At 42.4% G+C, this 21,013-nt stretch overlaps 1 protein-coding gene across 1 annotated transcript in view; it reads left to right on the plus strand.

The window, feature by feature from the left end:
* The window catches only part of LRP2 (LDL receptor related protein 2), a gene marked incomplete at both ends in the record, with an annotated part of 196,528 nt that extends 175,948 nt beyond the window's left edge, over positions 1 to 20,580 (plus strand). Inside the window, 14 exons of the mRNA XM_082658863.1 lie at positions 1,359 to 1,502; positions 3,234 to 3,399; positions 5,031 to 5,159; positions 6,219 to 6,439; positions 7,216 to 7,392; positions 10,527 to 10,646; positions 12,203 to 12,293; positions 12,993 to 13,060; positions 13,218 to 13,335; positions 13,842 to 13,971; positions 14,996 to 15,103; positions 16,680 to 16,787; positions 20,170 to 20,241; positions 20,419 to 20,580. Of these exons, the coding sequence (XP_082514989.1) occupies positions 1,359 to 1,502; positions 3,234 to 3,399; positions 5,031 to 5,159; positions 6,219 to 6,439; positions 7,216 to 7,392; positions 10,527 to 10,646; positions 12,203 to 12,293; positions 12,993 to 13,060; positions 13,218 to 13,335; positions 13,842 to 13,971; positions 14,996 to 15,103; positions 16,680 to 16,787; positions 20,170 to 20,241; positions 20,419 to 20,580 (1,814 nt within the window). The remainder of the gene's footprint in view (positions 1 to 1,358; positions 1,503 to 3,233; positions 3,400 to 5,030; positions 5,160 to 6,218; positions 6,440 to 7,215; positions 7,393 to 10,526; positions 10,647 to 12,202; positions 12,294 to 12,992; positions 13,061 to 13,217; positions 13,336 to 13,841; positions 13,972 to 14,995; positions 15,104 to 16,679; positions 16,788 to 20,169; positions 20,242 to 20,418) is intronic.
* Between the last annotated feature and the right edge of the window lie 433 nt (positions 20,581 to 21,013).

A 21,013-nucleotide genomic window follows, 5' to 3' on the forward strand; every position in this document is an offset into this window, starting at 1 on the left:
CAAAAGCTCCCAGTCCACTGAGGTCAAGGTTAGAGGCCCAGTAATTCAACGCGGGTCACAAAAAACATTCCATTGAATGGGTCGCAGTCAGTTGGGGCAAATCAGGGACATTCTGTTGAGAAATGTCTTTTTATTGTTCATGGACTACTGATCACAGACAGAAAGCATCTGGCTTATTTGCAACTTCAATCATTAGCTCTACATTTTAGGTTAATGCCAATATTTGAGAATCAGGCCTGAGTGAAAGCAGTAATAAATACTAGATAGAAATGACAATAAAAGTCAGAAGTATCATAGTCCAGATTTCCGGAGGTCTGATCTAAATCAGCATATCTCAGTTAAGGGGTCTTTATGATCTTATAGATTTGAATTTAAAGTTTGTAAATGAGTTTAAGGACTTGATAAGAAAATAGCATTTTTATTTTGCAAATGAAGGGTAAAATGGCTTTTCAATTTCTTCATACAAATTGGGCTTTTAAAGCACACATTTGACTAGCATACTTAAATATTTTACCCTCCAAGCATTTTTGACACTGAAGGAAAACTAGGATAAAGGCATTTGAACAGTTGGTGTGGTAGTTAAGCAGCAAATTAGAAAATGTTTAACTCTTAACTAACGAGATGACTGAAATAAATTAGAATATTTATATAAAACATTATATCAAGATAAAGGAAATATATAAAATGAACTTTCAAAAGTTACTTAAGTTAGATTCGACTGACATTATGCAAGTCAATTAAATTTTACAAATTCCAGGCAGTGCCTCTTGGAATGAGTCACCATTTCCATAGCTGCTTGAAGTAAAGAAAACTTTTTTTAAACCAAGAACAAGCTGTTTTTTGTCATTAGCTAGAAGCTAAATTGGGTCATAGAGCTGATTGCCTGCTAAAAGAATCATTAAAATCTGTCAGTAAAGAATGGGAAATGAGGACTTCCGGGTAGACTTTTAGTATGACTCTACATATTGTATTTCTTCTGTGAGACTGAATGTCTACAATCTGGTCTGTTTTACTGTCAGTGAGAAAAAAAATCAGTGAAAAAGAAGTAGCTATCCAGGGGTCTCAGTCTTCGCTTAGCTTTAAACTGTTGCCCAAAGATAAAGAACTGATAATATCCCTAACAGAAATGTTAGCTTTCTACCTGAAATGGAGACAAGGATGTCGACAGTCACAGATTTTGCAACCCCGCTGATGGTCCGCTCTATTCATTAACAGAGATCAATTTTTAGAAAAATTCTTTTTTGTTTTGTTTTGTTTTTTAAGGGCAGGGAGGATATCTGCTGTTTTATATCCTACTGTTATAAACAAAAGTTCAGGTAGCACTCAAACAGATTAATCAGCCCTTCATGTGTTTACAGGTTACCCTCCTTTGCTGCTACTGCCCGAAAACGTGCGAATTCGAAAATACAATCTCTCATCTGAGAAGTTCTCAGAGTACCTTGAAGACCAGGAACGCATTCAGGCTATGGATTACGACTGGGATCCAGAGGGCACAGGCCTCAGTGAGTATGAACTGTGGCATCGGTCACTGATAGCAGTTGAATACATTGAATTATAAAGTGTTGAACTTTGGGGAATTTATTTCTCATGAGTGAATGTTGTTGCCTCAGTGGAAGAGGATGCTCCCCCCGCCCAGCGTGCTCCAGACAATTTAGCTGTGGCCGTGCGTCCCAGCTAGTGTTTCCCACCTTCTCATGGAACCTTCTCCCATTTCTGGGGACTATCCTTTCAGGATCACCTCATGTCCCTTTGTTTACTATCTCCTTGTCTTTGCCCTTGCCTTCCCCACCGTTGTACGCTTGGAAAATTTCTACTCAAAGACTCAGTTCAAAGTCACCTCCCCTCTGATGTCTTTGATAATCCCTCCTGGCACAGTTCTGGGAGCCTGTAGCATTTTATACACGCTTCTACTAAAGCACATGTTATGTTGAATTACAGCTAATTGTCCGCGTATTTTTCTCTCTACATCTTAACTGTGTGCTCTTTGGAGACAGAGACTTAATCGAATTCACCTCTACATGCCTGGCATCTGACCCAGGATCTAGTACAGTGTGTGTGGTGGGTGTTCAATGAAGGAAAAATGAATGATGCTTACTGTGGAGTCTCTCATGGCTCTGGCGTGTGGGAGACGGTAGTGGGGCAGGAAAACTTGTGTTCTACGCCTGTCTCCCTCATCTACTAGCTTTATGACCTTACATAATTGTAACAATTCTCTGGATCTCCATTTCTTATCTGTAAAATAAAAGCAGTAATCTTGTTCGGCCTGCCTCCCTCTGAGAGTTGTTTGTAAAACCAAGTGAGATGACAGGTATGAAAATGCTTTGCAAACTAACTATGTAAGATTTATTGCTGTTGTGTTTTCACATTTCATTATACAATACAATGAAATTTTCAAGAATGGTTCAGGGAGCTTCCCTGGCGGTCCAGTGGTTAAAACTTCGCTTTCCAGTGCAGGGGGTATGGGTTTGATCCCTGGTCAGGGAGCTAAGATCCCACATGCCTCGCGGCCAAAAAACCAAAACATAAAACAGAAGCAGTATCATAATAAATTCAGTAAAGACTTTAAAAGTGGTCCACATCAAAAAAAATCTTAAAAAATAAAAAAAAGAATGGTTCATACCTAGGAAAGTATGTGCCTTGAAAGTCAGTCTTCCTATGCTTTTTTTTTTTAACATCTTTATCGGAGTATAATTGCTTTACAATGTTGTGTTAGTTTCTGCTGTATAGCAAAGTGAATCAGCTATACGTATACATATATCCCCATATCCCCTCCCTCTTGCGTCTCCTTCTTCCTATGCTTTTTAAAATGCCTGCTGTCCAGTATCCTTTAGTCTATACATAAAATAAGACTTCTCATCTATACATCTCCTTTATTGCTAGTATGGACTCAAACTCTTAACAATTTGGCCCTGGTTTATCTATATGTTCTGTTTTGGAAACTAGAACGTGATCCTAATGGGGGTAAATAGGCTGAAATATATTTTAATGGATTACCTTCAAATAGAGAGGACTAAGTATCAATAAGTTATCAGTTGAAGCATTTGTAGCTAATAGCTCAAGTATGATAGATTTTGAGGTTTGATCATACTGGTTAAATTGAATTATTAGTATTATAGGAACACCGAAGAGGTAGATGTGTCAATGAATGAACAGTACTTCACCTGATTAGACCCAGTTCCTCCCTTACCTGGTGCTCCTAACAGGAAACTGACCTGTGTGTCTTGCCTCCGCAGGTGTTGTATATTACACTGTGCTAGGGCATGGCTCTAATTTTGGTGCTATCAAACGTGCCTACATCCCCAATTTTGAATCTGGCAGCAATAATCCTGTGAAGGAAATTAACCTGGATCTGAAATACATAGTGCAGCCAGATGGATTAGCAGTGGACTGGGTTGGAAGGTAAGTTTAGCCTCATTCTATTTTCCTGGCCAGAACTCCCCTCTGCTCACCATGGCACATGAGTTAAACTGGCCCAGATTATGGGCACACTCAGCCTCAGGGGCAGCTGGGTGATGCCTGGGCTTCCTGTAGCCTCAGCAACTACGTCGGCTTCCCCATTGTGTCATGTAAACATCTTCACTTCCTATATTCTATGTGTGCCATGAAAATTTTGGGAAAGCCCCAAGGTCAAGATTTTATATTTTATCTAGGAGAGCATTCTTGCCAACAGAGTTCTGGATTCCAAAATGAACTTTCAGTATGGCAACGCTGTTCATTTTGTGAAGAAATGGGACAGCCTTACATTCTACCAGCAAAGCAGTTGCGATGAAACATGTTTCTTTATGGTATTTTTTTGAGGAGGAACAATCCACATGTTGTGTTTTCAGGAGGCTATGTTGTCTGAACAGATTGGAAATTTGACTTCCCTGTTTAATCTTTGGGTTTGAGTTAATAGAGCTGTTAGCTTTGATCTGCTCTTCTACACCTTCTAGAACTTCAGGGACCAGAGCCAGACATTTTGGACGATACCTAAATAAGAACCTTAAGTAGGTTTGTCGTCAGATACATGCATGAGAGGCAAACTGATGTGGAAGAATTAATAAGCTCCTTCTTCAAGGAAGAGCCTTGGGTTGGAATGACGTTTGTGGGAAAGTAATTACATTACAATCAGAATTCAACCATTTGTAGAACCTCTTATGTCCTTGAAATGAACTAATAAAGGAAAATGTTTGCTGCGCTCTGGGAGAACAGAGAATCCTTTGTAGTATCAATTAATTTTCACCTTTTCGCTCACTTGTCTGGTGCTCTTGGAAGACTTGAGCATCTCTGCAGAAGTTAAGTAGGTCCCACTGTGCCTGCAGCATAACAGGAGACTCATTTCAGCAACTTCTGTCAGGAAACAAGACCTCAGAGAGTCATGAACTGGAAACTCTAGACTTTAGCGCTTCCTTCTTCAAACCAACCACTTCCTTCTTCAAACCAACCAACCAAGATCTGTCTTCTTGTTTGAAATTTTACCTCTTCTCAGCCTTAATGAATGAGTAAATGTAAGCAACTGCTGGAACTCTTTCTGCTTGTTAGAGACTGAGACCTGAAGCCTTAGGGATGGAATAAGGGCAGGATGGCTTTGCTGGGTTTGTTATTTTGAATGGCTATTTCCACTCATCCTTGGAGCTGATGCCAGATTCCTAGTGATTCCAATGGGCTCTTGGCTGAGGAGGAAGCCAACTCACAGGCAGTCAGAATGAAAGGCCAACAGTGCCTCACAACTCCTATCTAGAAGCCATTGTCTCATGATAGTGCCGGATGTGAGGTTCATCATCATTACCAATCCTGGCTGATACAGCTGCTTTGGCTGAATATCCCCTTCATCCGACACCCCATCACTTGTAACTTTCTACAGACGTCCCCTTGGCTGAAGAGATTGGGGCATTCCTGGGAGAGGGAGGCTGTGCTCTCATCATCACTGGTGTCTGAGTAGCTGTCTTGTTGGCCAGAACTTCCAAACTAAATGCTCTCATCTTCACTCCTCTTCCCCAGAAGTCCAGTCTAGACTTTTCAGTTGTTTAACTTTGTCTCTCTAAATTCAGGCATATTTACTGGTCAGATGCCAGGAGTCAGCGGATTGAGGTGGCTGAACTTGATGGAAGGTACAGAAAGTGGCTGATTTCCACTCAGCTGGATCAACCAGCTGCAATAGTTGTGAATCCCAAACTAGGGTAAGTACTTGAAGGAGTCCTTAATGTTCTAGATATTTTCCACTAGATTCTCCAAAAAATTATATCTTCAATTAGCTTTTCCTAATTGTACTGAAATTGTCCTTGGACTTTTTTGAGTGGCACCTATGACTATTTTCAAGAATTATAATATGCCCTAAAGATCACTTAGGACAAAACAGGCTTCAGAAGATGGACACTGTGTCAGGGGAAGGCCTCTGGCCACACTTTTTCCACAGCCCAGTTTGTCTAAAACCCAACATTTCTCAACAGAATTTAAGGATTGAGCAACACCTGATGATTGGTTTAGACTAGACATTGCAAAGTGGTGGCTGATGGGCTAAATATGGCCCATACACTTATTGGACTTGAACTTCACAGAGCTTTAAGATTTTTTTTTTTGTAAACTTAGTAGATAACATTTAAATTAAAAATAAATATTTGTATTTTTGGCTTGAAAAATCAGAAGAACTGGTAAAGTTAGGTAGGTATGCCTTCCTTGATGCGGTATTGCCTGGAACTCTTAGACAGGGCTTTGCTTGATGCGGTGTTTGCCCATCACTCTACATTCATAACTGCCCTGTTCCACCCATTTATCTTGCCTGCCTGATCCTTTCTAGATGTTTAAAGGGTACAGTCCCTGGTCTGCTCAGTTCTTCTACAATTAAGTATTAATTGCATGCAAAGTAATACCTTTTCAAAGAGTTAGAATGTAAGCTCCATGAGGGAAGGAATCTGTTGTGTTCCCTGATACGTTCCAAATACAGGATAGTAGCTTCTCACACAGCAGGCATTCAAGAAATATTTTTTGAAGAATGAACAGCTTTTGTGATTATATATTTTAAAAGGTCTGGATACATATCTTTGGACAGGGCTGGCCAGTTTCTATTGGGAAAGTGCAGTTCTCAGGAAGGATAGATCACAGATGCACAGGCTCCCCCCTTTCTCTCCCTGTCTTGTGTAAAGTATAAAAATAGCATCATTTAGGACCCAAGGCTCTTTGAAAACCAGTTGATTTCTCCACTAGATGAAATGCTGCCATGAGGAAACCTTCTGTTACAGGTTTATGTATTGGACTGACTGGGGCAAAGAACCTAAAATCGAGTCTGCTTGGATGGATGGGCAGCGTCGGAAAGTCCTGGTTCAGGAGGACCTCGGTTGGCCAACCGGCCTTTGTATAGATTATGTGAATGGTGACCGGATCTACTGGAGTGACCTCAAGGAGGACAATATTGAAACCATCAAATATGATGGGACCGATAGGAGAATTGTTGCAATTGCAGGTTAGAAATTTCACTTAGAATTTCATATATTAAATAATTAATGTATTTCCAGTCTCTTTGCCCATTTTCGTAAGAAGGAACCCTAATCTTAGGAGATGCTTTTTATAGTTTCTTAGATACCACTCTGCCCAGCTCCCAGCTGCTGATTTAAATGCAAATGAATCTATTAGCAATTATTAAGTCCTTTTTGTATAATTAAAAACACTTGCTGTCAGCAGCAGATGTTGAAATAACCGTTTCTTGTTGGGTTGCTCTGATAGAGATGGCCATCATGTGTTCCAATGGTAATCCGTGTCTAACCACTTCTAGGTACATTAGTTTTTAATGTGCTAGATTGATTTTTATGCACAACTGGAAACATCTAGGAGAGAAGCATTTTGTTTTCTTATCTAGACTCTACAGAACTACTACAATCCAGCACGTAACAGGTTTTTCTGATAAGTGGTGTCTTATGTTCATAGAAAAAAAAAGATCTCTGCCCTACAGATTGTTTTCTAAAAATAAAATCAAATCAGCAACTTGAAAGTGAGCGAGTCCCCTATAATTGGTGTCATTCGGTAGGCATTGATCTATTTTAATTTCTGTCATCTTGATCTCCTGGTGCAGCACACTTTCATGGTCGTGTGTACAGAGAGTCTGCCTGAATGTTGCTGGAATTTTAAGGTGTTGCCTAAGAGATTGATCCAAGCGGTTTGACTTCTGACATAAAAGTGGGGCTCAGGTATCTTCTTTTCAGTAACCTTGTTTTGTTTTGCTTTTCCCCTGTGGGTGAACAGCAATGACCCCTTATAGTCTGGACATCTTCGAGAGCCAGTTATACTGGACATCTAAGGATAAGGGAGAAGTATGGATCCAAGATAAATTTGGGCGAGACGAGAAAGAGAAATTGCTGATAGTGAACCCTTGGCTCACGCAAGTTCGAATATTCCATCAATGGAGATATAATCAGTCAGGTAGTCACCAACTTTATTTCAAATTAATGGCTATATTTCTTTTGGAAAATGGTGGTGGATAATAATAGGCTGATCTCCCTGTGCCTGAAACATGTGTGTGTGTGTGTGTGTGTGTGTGTGTGTGTGTGTGTGTGTGTGTGTGTGTATTTTAACCGTTTTGACCAAAGAAGATAAAATTGGAGGTCGAATGAAATGATGCACACCACCAGCAGATATGGAGTAAAAATACTTCAGTCCTGTTGCTGGTTGGAGTTGTGGGGTTGTACTCTTAGGCCACAGAATCCAGTAGGTGTCAGACCCCCTGCTAAATGTGAGTTGGGTTGCCAAGTCACGTAATAGGCTTCGTGGACATCAGAAGTCTTACCCACTCTAGCAATTGCAAGGCCGGGCTAGTCAAGTCATCCTGAGCTATGCGAGCCTTAGTTTAAAGCTTAAAGGATGCATTTCTACATCCTCCCTTCTTTCTCATTTTCTGAGTTCTTGGTCCTGCTTCCTCAGGTTACCTGTGTTCTCATTCATCCTTCATCATTGTGTGGAATAATGTGAAAGGGAAAGGACGTTATCTTTTTCCCGTGGGCACATTTTTATTCACTGATGTCTTTAATGATTTTTATTTCAGACATAGGTAATTATATATCAAAATATTCTATCAAATCTTTTTTTGGGAAATATCTTCCTTTTTTTAAAATTAATTTTTATTGGAGTATGGTTGCTTTACCATGTTGTGTTAGCCTCCACTGCACAACAAAATGAATCAGCCATCCTCATACAGATATCCCCTCCCTTTTGGACTTCCTTCCCATTTAGGTTACCACAGTGTATTAGGTAGAGTTCCCTGTGCTATACAGTATGTTCCCATCAGTTGTCTATTTTAGAGAGTATCAATAATGTATAGTGGGGAAAGGACATTTTTGAAGTGAGGAAAGGAAATAGACTTTTATTAAGTTCTGTATGTCAGATTCTCTCTTCAGGATTAACCCAGACATCTGCTTCTTCAATTAATCTTCTCCCAAACTTATAAAGATGTTTAATTTTCATCTCACAAGTAAGGAAACTGACAATAGGAAAGATTTAGTAACTGGTGCGCCCAAGTTACACAACCAGCGGATAAGCTTTAAACCCAGAAATGGTTTTTAAACTCAATGCCATTCACCCAAAAGCTCAGCACCTTTCTGTTCTGGTCCAGCTATCAGTGTACCCAATTCCAGATTGCATTCTGTGGCTGTGTGGCCTTTGACAAGTCACCTCCCTTCCGATCCCTGCATGTGAAACAGATGTGGAGCCTGAGGTCCCCCTGAGTTCTCTGATACTCTGAGAGCCTGAATCAGTCTTGACAAACTGAAGTGCAGAACGGAGGCTCCCAGGAGATTACACTGGCGGCAAATGCCTTTTCTAGGGATTAGCCCCCTTGTGTTGCTGGTAGTGATTACCCTTCTTCAGACCTTCTCCAAAACATTCCAGACCCCACTGATATAATAGCTCTTGTGTCCTAAATGCTCCTGCAGCTCTTATGTTTGGCAGTTTCAAGGGCAGGAGGGGAGAGCCCAGTATACCTGCGGAGCCCCCTCTGGCCCCTGTAGAGAGGACAGCCCAGGGGTCAGGCAGAGGAAAATCTGGAGACTTTCCCTGAAAAGCATCTCAGCCAGCTGATACTCTGAGCCTCCTTTGCAAAGTGTTGATTGATGAGTAGGCCAGAGGCTCAGCCCAGCTGTGCCAGATTAGCATTTACTCTGGACCAATAGCCCTCCAATTTTAGCACGTGTCAGAAACGTCTAGAGGGCTTGTTGAACACACCTTGCTGGGTCCCACCTGAGGGGTTTCTGACTTAATAGGCCTGAGGTGGCCTAAGAATTTGCATTTCTGACAAGTTCCCAGGTGATGCTGATGTTGCTGGGTCAGGAACAACATTGTGAGAATCCCTGCTCTACTCAAAGGGTGGGCCAGGGACCAGGAGCATTGGTACAATACGGGGGCCAGTTGGAATTGCAGACCCTCAGGTCTACCCCAGCCCTCTTGAATCCGATTCCCCAGGTTATTTGTACGACATTAAAATTTGAAAGCGTGCACTAGAGAGCTGAAGAAATGGTCGTGGGACAGGTTTTTTTGGTTGTTGTTGTTTTTTTCTTTGCGGCATGCGGGCCTCTCACTGCTGTGGCCCCTCCCGCCACGGAGCACAGGCTCCGGACGCGCAGGCTCAGTGGCCATGGCCCATGGGCCCAGCCGCTCCACGGCACGTGGGATCCTCCCGGACCGGGGCACGAACCCGTGTCCCCCGCATCAGCAGGCGGACCCCCCAACCACTGCGCCACCAGGGAAGCCCATGGGACAGGTTTTCAGTGAGGCTTTTTACAGCCATGCCTCGTCCATGGTCACGTTTTTGCATGACAGAGAATCAGGATTATAGAATGTTAGTCTGAGAAAGAATTTAGAGATGTCCTAATCCTTGGATAAATCGTAATATATGCTAAGCTAGTTTCAGAATTACCTGAGGCGCTTTTAATGGTAATACTTGAGTTCCATCCCAGAGCGATTTAAATCTGGATTTCTGTGACAGGGCATCAATCATTGTGAATAGCTCCCAGGTGATTCTGATAATCATAGCTCTAAATTCCCTAATCTTGCAAATAATGAAACTGAAGCCCAAAAGGAAGTTCTCCGTGGAGAACAGGGGTGGAAATCACATCCAATGTATGCTTTGGCTGGACCACACTTTATGATCTATCCAAATTTGGGTGATGACAAATCTTGATATAATAATGGGGTCTTACTGACCTTTTAGAAATATCTCAAATTGCTTAGTGCTGATTGGTTTTTGAGGTCATGCAGTGAACCAGACAGACACCTATCTTCCAAACCTGCCAGAGCAGTAGGGGAGATAAATGATGCCAGAAGAAAATGTGAGGGGTACAGCAGTGGGATGGAGAGCACGGGGAGGGACTGTGGCACTTTGGTGGGGTGGTAGGGGAAGGTAGCGTAAAGGAGCGTGAGTTGCCAGGTGGCATGCGGCTTAAAGGTATTGGTATGCTGCCTGGGCTCTGAGGTCACCTGGCCACAACTCAGTGGATGGGCATGTCCTTGGTTGGGGTATTCGTTCCCTCCTCGGAAACTAACCGCTGTTCTCTTCTGCTTTCCAGTGCCCAACCGCTGTAAAAAGGTCTGCAGCCACCTTTGCCTTCTGAGACCTGAGGGATACACCTGTGCCTGTCCCCAAGGCTCCAGATTTATAGAAGGAAGCATCACCGAGTGTGATGCAGGTAGGGACACTGCCTGGGGGCCTGGGAGAGCTCCTTTGCCTTCGTTAGTAGGTTCCCTTACCCTGCTTCACCTTTTTCAGGAGCATGAAGAATCCCTGTTTACTGGTCTCTTGCAGAATAGAGTGGGGATGGTTAGAAAGAGGGATGGGAGATGTGGAAAATATGAACAGAGCTGAGTGGGACTTCAGGGGCCAAACAGATCTTATGTTCCAATGATTTCTGAGAATTATTTGCCAAGATCTGCAGAGATTTAGATCCAGTGCCCCTAAATCGACTGTTGTGTTGTCTATAAAGACATTTTGAAGAGTGAGTTTCCTATAAGGCCTCTTCCTCCTTTCTCCACCCCATACTGGATCCCAATCGCCCCTGAATCTATTCAGTCTTAACGGGAGCTCCTCAAGGTGGAGAACCAGGCTCCTGAGGTGGGACGGGGGCGCTTATCCAGTACAGAGGGGAGGCCTAGAGGAGGTTCACTGGTTTTCCCACATGCTCATTTCAAAGTTTGGACAACTGAAAAAGGGCCACGTTTTAAAATGTACCTTATGCTCTTGGGAGATGGAAGCTGGAAGTAAGTAAGTAAACAGTGGTTTAATTCTCATCCCAAATGCTATAGATGATCTATTCTTGGCAAGACCTTTCTTCAGTGACTCTTTTAAATTAAGGAGTTAATAAGCCATAGGGAGTAACTAGTTAGTGTCCCTAACTAGTATCCAATGCTTGATAAGGGTGTTAGAAAATCATCCTGCAATTCACTAGTGGCCCATTTTATGGCTCACATCCTTGGGCCCTTCCCCCTGCTTTAGCTGATGGGGAAATGAAGAGGCGTAACCATGTTCTGCCACCAGGGGGCACAAACGGTTAAACTAAGGCACCTCCTGTTGACTTCCCAACCAGGCTGAAAAGTTGGCAGGTTTAGAGCACGAACTCAGCAAGTAAAAACTGCCCCCTCCCCTTCCCCATCCCCGCTCTTATCCCAATGCTACTGGGGCAATATTGCCAAGATTACAATCTTTAGCAAGGGCAATTTTGAAGGTGTTAAAAAATGAGGAGATCTCCAACCAGCTGTCCATTAAGCGGCTATTCATCTGTCTACGTGTCCGTTTATTGATGAATGGATTGCTGATGCTTCGGAACCTTTAGTGGAAGTTTCGGGGTGTGCCTAAGTTGAATTCTTGATTTTAACTAGGTTCAAAGAGAAGAATTCTGAAAACTTCAAAAGAAAACGTCAATGTCCTGAGAGATTTCCTTTACCACAATGTTCTTTTTAACTATTAGTATATATTCTGGAGTCTAGTATCTCACCACTGTTTTGCGGGGGGGGTGGGGGATGCTATAAACTGCCTTTTTTTTCCTACCAAATGTATGTTACTCCCCAAGACCTTATTGATAAAGAAATTCATCTGACTTAAGGGGAAGGTGACATTTAAAAGGGAGACTAATTAGCTGCCCCACCACATGGGCTCCCCACTCCAGCCCTGGGCTGAAGCAGGTTTGCATGGTAGGGGTCTCTGCTGAGCGCCGCTGACTAACACCTGCGTGGCTTTCCCTTTCTGCAGCGATCGAAAGTCCTATCATCATGCCCCCTCCATGCAGGTGTATGAATGGAGGAAACTGCTATTTTGATGAGAATGACCTCCCCAAATGCAAGTAAGTCTGAATGCTGTAGGTCTTGCATCTTCTGGGGGGAATTTGAGACCTCAAAGTAGCCAGTAAAACAAGTACAAGAACCTTGCCAGTTCGCTAATTTTCACATCATAACCAGCTTGCCCTCCAATGGGGGAGTCCACAGAGAGCTAAGGCAGTGCTTCTCAGACTATAATGTGCGTGAGAATCACCTGGGGCTCTGGAAAAAAATGCCCATCTCATTTACAGGGATTCTGCATTTCTGACAAGCTCCCGGGGAGATGCCACAGAACTGTGGGCCACGCTTTGGGGAGCAAGGAGTTAGAGAAGTGACAACCTCATTTTCCTACTCACCTCAGATTACTAATTATAATTGGATTGTGGGAGAGCAGCTGTCAGCAGAGCTGTTACAGTGCTAGGCGCTCACGAGGGGCAGAGACTGGGCTGAAGATTTGGAGGGCAGAGAATTATCAAGAGAGCTCTTAACATGGAGCAAGATGATATTTAATGAAAGCACGTCAAAGGAAAGAACACAATGAAGGTTTCCAGTTCCAGTCTCCAAGGAGGAATTCCATAGATTAGAGAAGACACCAATAGGTTTATTTGTTGAGGCTGATTCTGTAGATGCCACAGGTATTCCCTCAAAAGTGAATTTCCACAGTCAGATTACAATCAGAGCCCAAGAAATCAACAGCTTGTGAATGATTCTTCTTTTCCTTTCAGATGTCCTAGTTCCTACGTGGGAGAATATTGTGAAATAGGGCTTTCAAAAGGCATTCCTCCCGGAACAAGTAAGTTTTAAGGATACGAGGGACATGGGAATGCATCATGGTAACTAAACTGAGTGTTGTCTATATTCTGTTTAACTCCAGTCCCTATTGCTAAGACTACTGGCTCTTTTCCTTCTCCTCATGTTCATATGTTTGCTTTTTCTTCCCTCTTTGACAGCAGCGGCCGTGCTGTTGACAATCATCCTGATCATCATAATTGGAGCTTTAGCGACTTTAGGATTTTTCCACTATAGGAAAACTGGCTCCCTTTTGCCTTCTCTGCCCAAGCTGTCAAGGTCAGTTTCATTAGGTGGAACATGGATTTTAGACGTCTGTGTGATCTGCAACCACGTAAATAACTTAGTTTTTCTTTTAAGTTAAAAAAGCATCCTAGGCTGTTCACCTATTCTGCGGAAACAAAAAATACTGAACTTAAAGCAGTCACTTCAGATCACAATGTCTTAACTGATTGCTTCTCTGAAGCCTGAGTACAAATCACATTTTAGAGTCTAAAGGGTTGTACGTTGAGGTTACACTGGAGAACGGCGTCGGCTGTTGGAGGGACCAGGCTTTCTTTCTGCAAGTGCCCAGCTGGTCCTCTCCTCATTCTCAAGCATTCGGGAATGTGCTCGAACATTTCCAGGAGGTCACTAAGGGAATTTATTCCCATACGTGATGTGTAAATGGGAAGTGGGAATCGAGCCTTTCATTTAAGGAAGAGCTAGGAAAAGGTACAAAGAAAGAATCCTAGTGCAAACGATTGTTTTTTAAAAATAATAAGACACTGATTACTTCTTTTCAGCTTAAGCAGTCTTAGCAAATCCTCTGAAAATGGAAATGGGGTGACCTTCAGATCAGGGGATGACGTTAACATGGATATTGCAGTATCTGGTTTGGGGCCCGAGTCTGCTATTGACAGATCAATGGCGATGGTGAGTTTGGTTTCAAAGTGACTATTTGAAGGTTATCATTTTTACTGTTTTATCAAAGAAACACTTTTTATAAAGAATAAAATTCACCTAGAAAAACATGAAATACTGTATGCCCGCTCACTATACCAAGTTAGGAAACATTAGGTTTGTTGTAGAAATGTGTCTAGAAACATTAGTAATGAAATTGAAATTAACCCCTGATCTAAGCCACACGGTTGAACTGGAATCACGAACAGTTTTAAGTTTAATTGGAGTCTTAAACAATCTATGTTTTTTGGGAAACAGGGGAGAGGGACCATGATATTCTGTTTTTATTCGATGACTTTTTGTATGTTTAAAGGGAGAGGCAGGGAAATAATATGCTTCCTAGTCTCACATATTTTCCCACCAGTGTGTAGTGTTGGGATAAACAGTGGTTTTAGAGTCAGTGGTTGGTTCAAATCACAACTCTGCCACCTGCTAGGTATGTAATAGTAGGGATGGAGCTTGATCACTCTGTCCCCATCTGTAAAATAATCCCTCCTGTGAGGACCAAATACTTTATGAATGGACTAGTATCCACTCTGAAGTCTACCGTCAGTGTTGGGAAATCATTCCCAGTATTCCGCCTCCCCACCAAGCTTTCCTTTTTGTTCCTGCCTAAAGGTACAATATTATCCCTCCTGTCTTCTTTCCCCCTCTCCCTCTTCTCTTGACCCCACCCTTTTCTCTATGTCCAAAGCCAATCACCAAGTGAGTTATTTGCCTTAAGGAGCCATAGAGAACTCAGATAAGGGAAGAGGGTTTCTGTTCTCCTCACCTGAGGAGTTAGTGCATTTACATTACTTTACATAACAGTTTGCCTCGTGGAGGCCTTGTGTCTCCGTTGGCTTTTGTTGGAGGTGGGGGGCAAGTTCTTTTTGGGTCCGTTGGACGTAGCACCTAGCGTCCCTCCAGGTGTGAAGAGCACATCCTCCTCTGTGTATGAATCAGATCAGCACGGTATGATCTTTTTTTTTTTTTCTTTTTTCTTTCCCTCCATCAGAGTGAACATTTTGCCATGGACCTGGGGAAGCCGCCCATAATATTTGAAAACCCGACATACACCTCCAGGGACACTGCTGTCAAAGTGGCTCAGCCAACAACAACCCCGGTGAGAAATCACAGTCCGTGCTGTCAGGTTTGGCTGTTGCTGGATCTTGTTCTTTGGAATAATGTGCCTTTAGGGTCCTCCCAACCTTCCCTCCATGGAAGGAAGCACACTGGTCGCTTCCTCAGCTTCACTCCCTGTAGTAACAGGACTGACCCCAGGACAGCAGACCTGAACACAATCAGAACCCTGGGTTTGGGCAGCCATTCTTTGGCACCCAGACCAGGAGCCTTTTCATCCTGAGTGGTCAGAGCGGGAGGTCTGAGTGCATGTTCAGAGGCTCGGCAAACACTGTGCCCGGCACACACACACGGGCTCTCTGTAAATATCTGTGAACTGAATGAGTGGATGGTCGTCAGGTCATTATACAGAGGTTTGGGGTACTGGGCACACTCTCTGGGTTCTGACTGGTATCACAAGGGTGTGATTCGAGGTGACCTCCCTGCTTGCCCTTGTCATACTTTTCTGGAAAGTACAAAGGTCTTCGAAGTTGATAGGCAGATACATAAATTTCCTTTGATGAGGCCCTGTTACTCACTCATCTTTTAGAGGAACAGGGAGATGAGATAGACGTATGGATGAAGGAACAGAACTCTTCATTAGGGCTGGATCAATAGCCCCAGCGTCACTGCGGGTGCCTGTCAACTGTTAGGTCGCCTGTCTTTCCTTTGTCAAAACAGCTAGGGCCTCGGCAAAATACAGTTTCACCGTTAACATCTGAACTTCTTTTGAACTCACAAGGTATAGTACATTTTAATGTTAAGACAAAAATGTGTATTTTATGAATAACTTTCTTGAGATCAGCAATATTTGAATCTTGAAAGCATTTTGTCTGATCCTTTAATATCCAGATAGCAAAACTTTAATCACATGTTAAAATAGATTTTTGGCATTTTCCCTTGAAATAAAACAAAGCCATGTTTACCAATACATTTCCAAGTTAGAGAAGAAATAAAGTGGTGAATGTAGAAATATAGGAAAAGGGGTGAATTTCTACCCTGTAACTTATTAATTATATATCCATGGTAATTTGTGCTTTAAGAGGGAACCTCGGAATCACATGAATGTTACAGAAAATATCTAGAGGGGTATTAATGTCATTATGCCTCTTGTTTTAAAAATTCAACCTCTTTTAAGCCGTCCTCTGAAATTAATAATTTTATTCTAAATATCCAAACGTAATGTGTTTGGAAATAATTCGTACTGTTCTATTAGGATTTGGCTGCCAATATACAACCAGAGTATCCTTTATCCAGAGCTATGGTCAACAGTGGGAGTAAGGGGCCCTAGAGAACACCGTAGAAGTTGCTATTACTACATGAGAGTGTGACCATTGATGGGTGTATTTGCCTCCCAAGATTAAGGCATCAGATAGACAACTTAGTAGTTGGTGCTCCTGATTTTGGGGAGACGAGAGTGGTGTTTATTCCTGGACCACAGGGTTGGTCTCACATAATAAAAATGGTGCCTGTTCATGTTTGTGGGAGAGCAAGGTGATAAACAGAACCAAAGAGCTGATAAGAAACTTTATAGCAAAAATTCTTTCAAAACTGAATAATGGCCTTCAACATGCACACAGGTAACCGAATCCGGAAATGTGTATAATGAAAACTATGGAAGTGCCATAAACCCTGCTGAATTAGCTCCAGACACAAAGCCAACTTCCCCAAGTGCTGATGAAACTCAGGTAACAGTGACTGACTACTGAAATGATACGGGATTTGGGAAGGACTTTGGAATTGCTGGGTTTATTAATCCTAGGCAAACTAGAGAGACCCTGATAGGCTCATAGAGCCCAAGATGTGTAGGCAGTTAGTAAAGATAATTTTATCATAAACTGAAAGACTTTCCACTGAGTAAAGCTACATTCTAGCACTGCGTTGGTAATGATGTTCCTGGTGACATGGGAGGTAAAGCAGAAAAGGAGGGCAGCCGACTTCTGGACGCAGCCTCTTCAAATCAGAGGCGTTTAATTTGAGATAACAACTTAGTATGAATAAAGACCTCACTGTGTCAGTGATGCACATAGAGGACCTTTTCCTTTCCCGTGCAATACAATTTTTCTACAGTGTATATCTTTGTTCCCTTAATAATGTATGTTGTTTTTAGCTCTACGCTTGTTACCAATGTTGACCACTAGATGGCACTAATTTACACTCTCTTCATCCATCCATCTGTCCATCTTCCATCTAACCATCCAGCGAACATTACTGCCCTCAATGTGCCGGGCACAGTGTTTAATACAGAAGATTAAAAGAAAAAAGTCCACTAGATGGAGCTTCTCTATCTTGTTTGCAGGGCCTTTGAAATTTGTAAACTATCTTGTCTACAGAGAGAAATTCAGTAAATAAACTTGATACAAAACATAATAGATAATATATCATTAGTTCTAACAGACACATAGGAAGCTATCTCAGATATAGCTGTTTGATTCTGGGCAACTATTTTACCTCTGAGCACTAGAGTCTTAATGTTTCTCACTGGGGGCACTATTGGCTTATTGGGAGGGGCAGTTCTTTTTGGTACAAAACTATCCTATACATTGCAGGACATTTTAATATTCCTGGCCCCTGTCCACTAAGTGCCAGTAGTGCTTTACCCAATGCATTGTGATCCCAGAAATCACTCCCTCCCCAGCCCCTGGCCCCCCGAACATGCTCTCCCAGTTGAGAACAATAGGATCTGGAATGTCTCAGTTTTAAGGTTCTATGACTTCTGTGAAGTAATATAAAGAAACAAAAGCCCAAAGGTAGTTAGAAATCTTACCACTTTTTACAATCCCTATTCTCAAATTGCATAGTCTATAAACAAAATTGGTATCTGCAAAGTCATGTTGGATTTTCAGCACCTCACAAATTGGATCCTGTTCTGCTTGTTAGCGTCAAAATAGAAGTTGAACTAAATTGATGCTAATGAGGAGAGCTTATAACAAAGGTCACTTTGTCCACCTTTTCATATTCCATTTACTAATTCCTTCACACACACACACACACACACACACACACATGAATGTTGTCTTAGAAAGGAATTTCCAGTTTCATATTTTGCATCTTTCATATTTTCAAGGGACTGAATTTTTTTTTTCCTTAAGCTACATTGAAAAGTTTATTTCGAACACTAATTTTCCACAGACACCAGAATACTTGAATGTCACATATTTGGTTCTCCAAGTCTGACTCAACTCCACAGCAGTGCCAGATCTATTTTATATTCTCAACATTTTTTCTCAGTCCATTTCGAGTCTAGTGATCTTCCCTAGGCAGAGTTCTCTCCCAGCTGAGCAGGAAGGGGAGTGTGATGGAGATGCTGCAACCTCTGACCTGCACATCAGTCATCAAAAACACTGAGAGACGGGCTTCCCTGGTGGCGCAGTGGTTGAGAGTCCGCCTGCCAATGCAGGGGACATGGGTTCGTGCCCCAGTCCAGGAAGATCCCACATGCCGCGGAGTGGCTAGGCCCGTGAGCCATGGCCGCTGAGCCTGCGCGTCTGGAGCCTGTGCTCCGCAGCGGGAGAGGCCACAGCAGTGAGAGGCCCGCGTACTGCAAAAAAAACAACAACAATAAAACCCCCAAAACAAACAAACAAAAACACTGAGAGAGTCTTTCAAGTGAGAGCGAATGTTTACCAATTATAGTCCTTTTCTTTTTCATCTCCATCTTTGCAGTGCATTGGCTCTTCTTCCTTTTTTTTAATCAGTTGAGGCTGAGACCCTCTAAGGTCTGTCCTCCATGGTACATCCAGGGATTTTTCTATGACCTTTGCCTTTGGGAACTGAGAGAACAGCCAGGGAGGCTTAAAGCAGTAGAAGCCGTTGGTTAGGATGACCCTAGGTTGACCTTAATATGCCAGAGGGGCTCACAGGTTTCTCTTTCATCAATAAATCTGCTCAAAGGACTCAAAGAACGTGAAGTCCTGTGGCTTAGTCCTGTCATTTTCAAAAGTCGTGTCAACATGCATTGGATTTCCCAAGGAGATGACAACGACAATCACCTGCACTTCTCTTGTTAGTAGTTACTCAGCTCCATGTGGCCATTCCATACCGAAGCAATGAGTTTTGGCCTTCCCTATTGAAGTGTAGGTTTCCAGAGGCCGGGCTCTGACCTGAGTGTCTCCATCTTGCCCTCGTGCCAAGCAGGTGCTCACTTAAATGTGGGTGAATGGCTTCTTCTACTTCTCCTGTATTCACATGCTCCCCACTCCTTCACATGTTGGCCGCCTACTTTCACAGAGCAAGACAATCCATAAAACACGTGGGCTACCTTAGCTCTGTGGGAGGAGGCTGTTTCCTCATCTCCTGTTCTCTTGTCTCCTTACATCCGGCAGCAGGGCCGTGGCCAGCACTGCTGCCACGGGCAGCTTTTCAGCCAGACAGGGGCCACTTATCATAGACTGGGGTGATTTCTCTTTGGGTTCTTTAGTTTTGAGACCTCCATTTCCTGGAGGCCCTGTCTACTCCTCTATCTACAATTTAGTTAAGTAAGTTTGCTGTGACTGCCTTTCCTCCTCTGCAAAAGAGCATCTACCTCACAGAGTCCTTGGGAAGATTACATCAGAAACTCGTAAAGCTCTTGGAATAGTCCCCGACACATAGTAAGCACTCAATAAATGTTAGTTGTTTTTGTTGCCATTATTATTATTGATTATAGGAGGAAATGATGGAGCGAGACAGAACATGTTTGAGTTGACCAAGGATCAAGACATCGTTTTAGGAAATGAGAGTTACAATCTGGCTTGTTCCTTAAATTTTCAGGCAGCCCCTGAAGAAATCTCTTGCCTGGCTCTGTCAAAGCTTCTAGATACTCTGGGCACAGATTCTGTAAACTGTACACTTCAGATCAAGGATTTTTTTTGAAATTATTAGCTAAAAAGAGCCCAAAGAGTTTCAGTTACTGTTCAGGGCCCAGCCGAGGAAGAACTGAACAACTTACTGCATGGGCCAGGTCGCGTGGTCCCAGGTCCCAAATTGCTTTCTCCCTCTGTAAGAAGGAATTTTAAAACCTAAGCAGAAGGAAGAAACCCACCAAAAAATTCCATTACTGAAGATTTTCTCTTTCCTCTTTTCACTTAGGCAACAAAGTGGAATATCTTCAAACGAAAACCGAAACAAAATGCCAACTTTGAAAATCCATTCTATTCCGAGGTAATTTTTAACAATTTTTCTCAGCCCAGGCATTATTTCTTAGTATTAACTTGCTAAATCAGGCATACACTCAGATGATTCTGAGCAAATCGGCCAAGATTTGTCTTCTTCACACAAAACCATTTCCCATCACGTCGGGGGAATAAGTGGCTGATTCCTGTTTCTTTGTGGCCTTAGATGGAGAGTGAACCAAAGGTTGGTGCTGCTGTGACCCCACCTCCATCACCTTCTCCCCCTGATAAGATTTCTTGGAAGAAAGGCCCAAGTCCAACCTACAGTGCAACAGAAGACACATTTAAAGACACCGCAAATCTCGTTAGAGAAGACTCTGAGGCATAGCTGTGCCAGCTATTTAGGGAATAATTAGAAACACACTTTTGCACATATATTTTTTACAAACAGATGAAAAAAATTAACATTCAGTACTTTATTAAAAAGATATTTTTTCCCCTGTACTCCTGTAGTTGGAAATATTTGTGGAAACAATACCTTGTGTGTCTTTTTTACTCATCTCATATTTTTACAAATAATTATCACAATGTACTATATGTATATCTTTGCACTGAAGCTATCTGAAGGTAATGCTATAAATATATTGTATATTTGTAAATTTTGGAAAGATTATCACATCATTAAATTTGCTAATGAAAGTATCTGCTGAATTGGAATTGGGTTCTTCAGTTTTGAGACCTCCGTTTCCTGGAGGCCCTGGAAATTGGTTGAATTGCTGAATTGGTTGGTGATCATTACATTAAATGATCCATTGGGACTT

This window comes from Grampus griseus, assembly GCF_964374135.1.
Source record: "Grampus griseus genome assembly, chromosome: 7".
Lineage (NCBI taxonomy): Eukaryota > Metazoa > Chordata > Mammalia > Artiodactyla > Delphinidae > Grampus > Grampus griseus.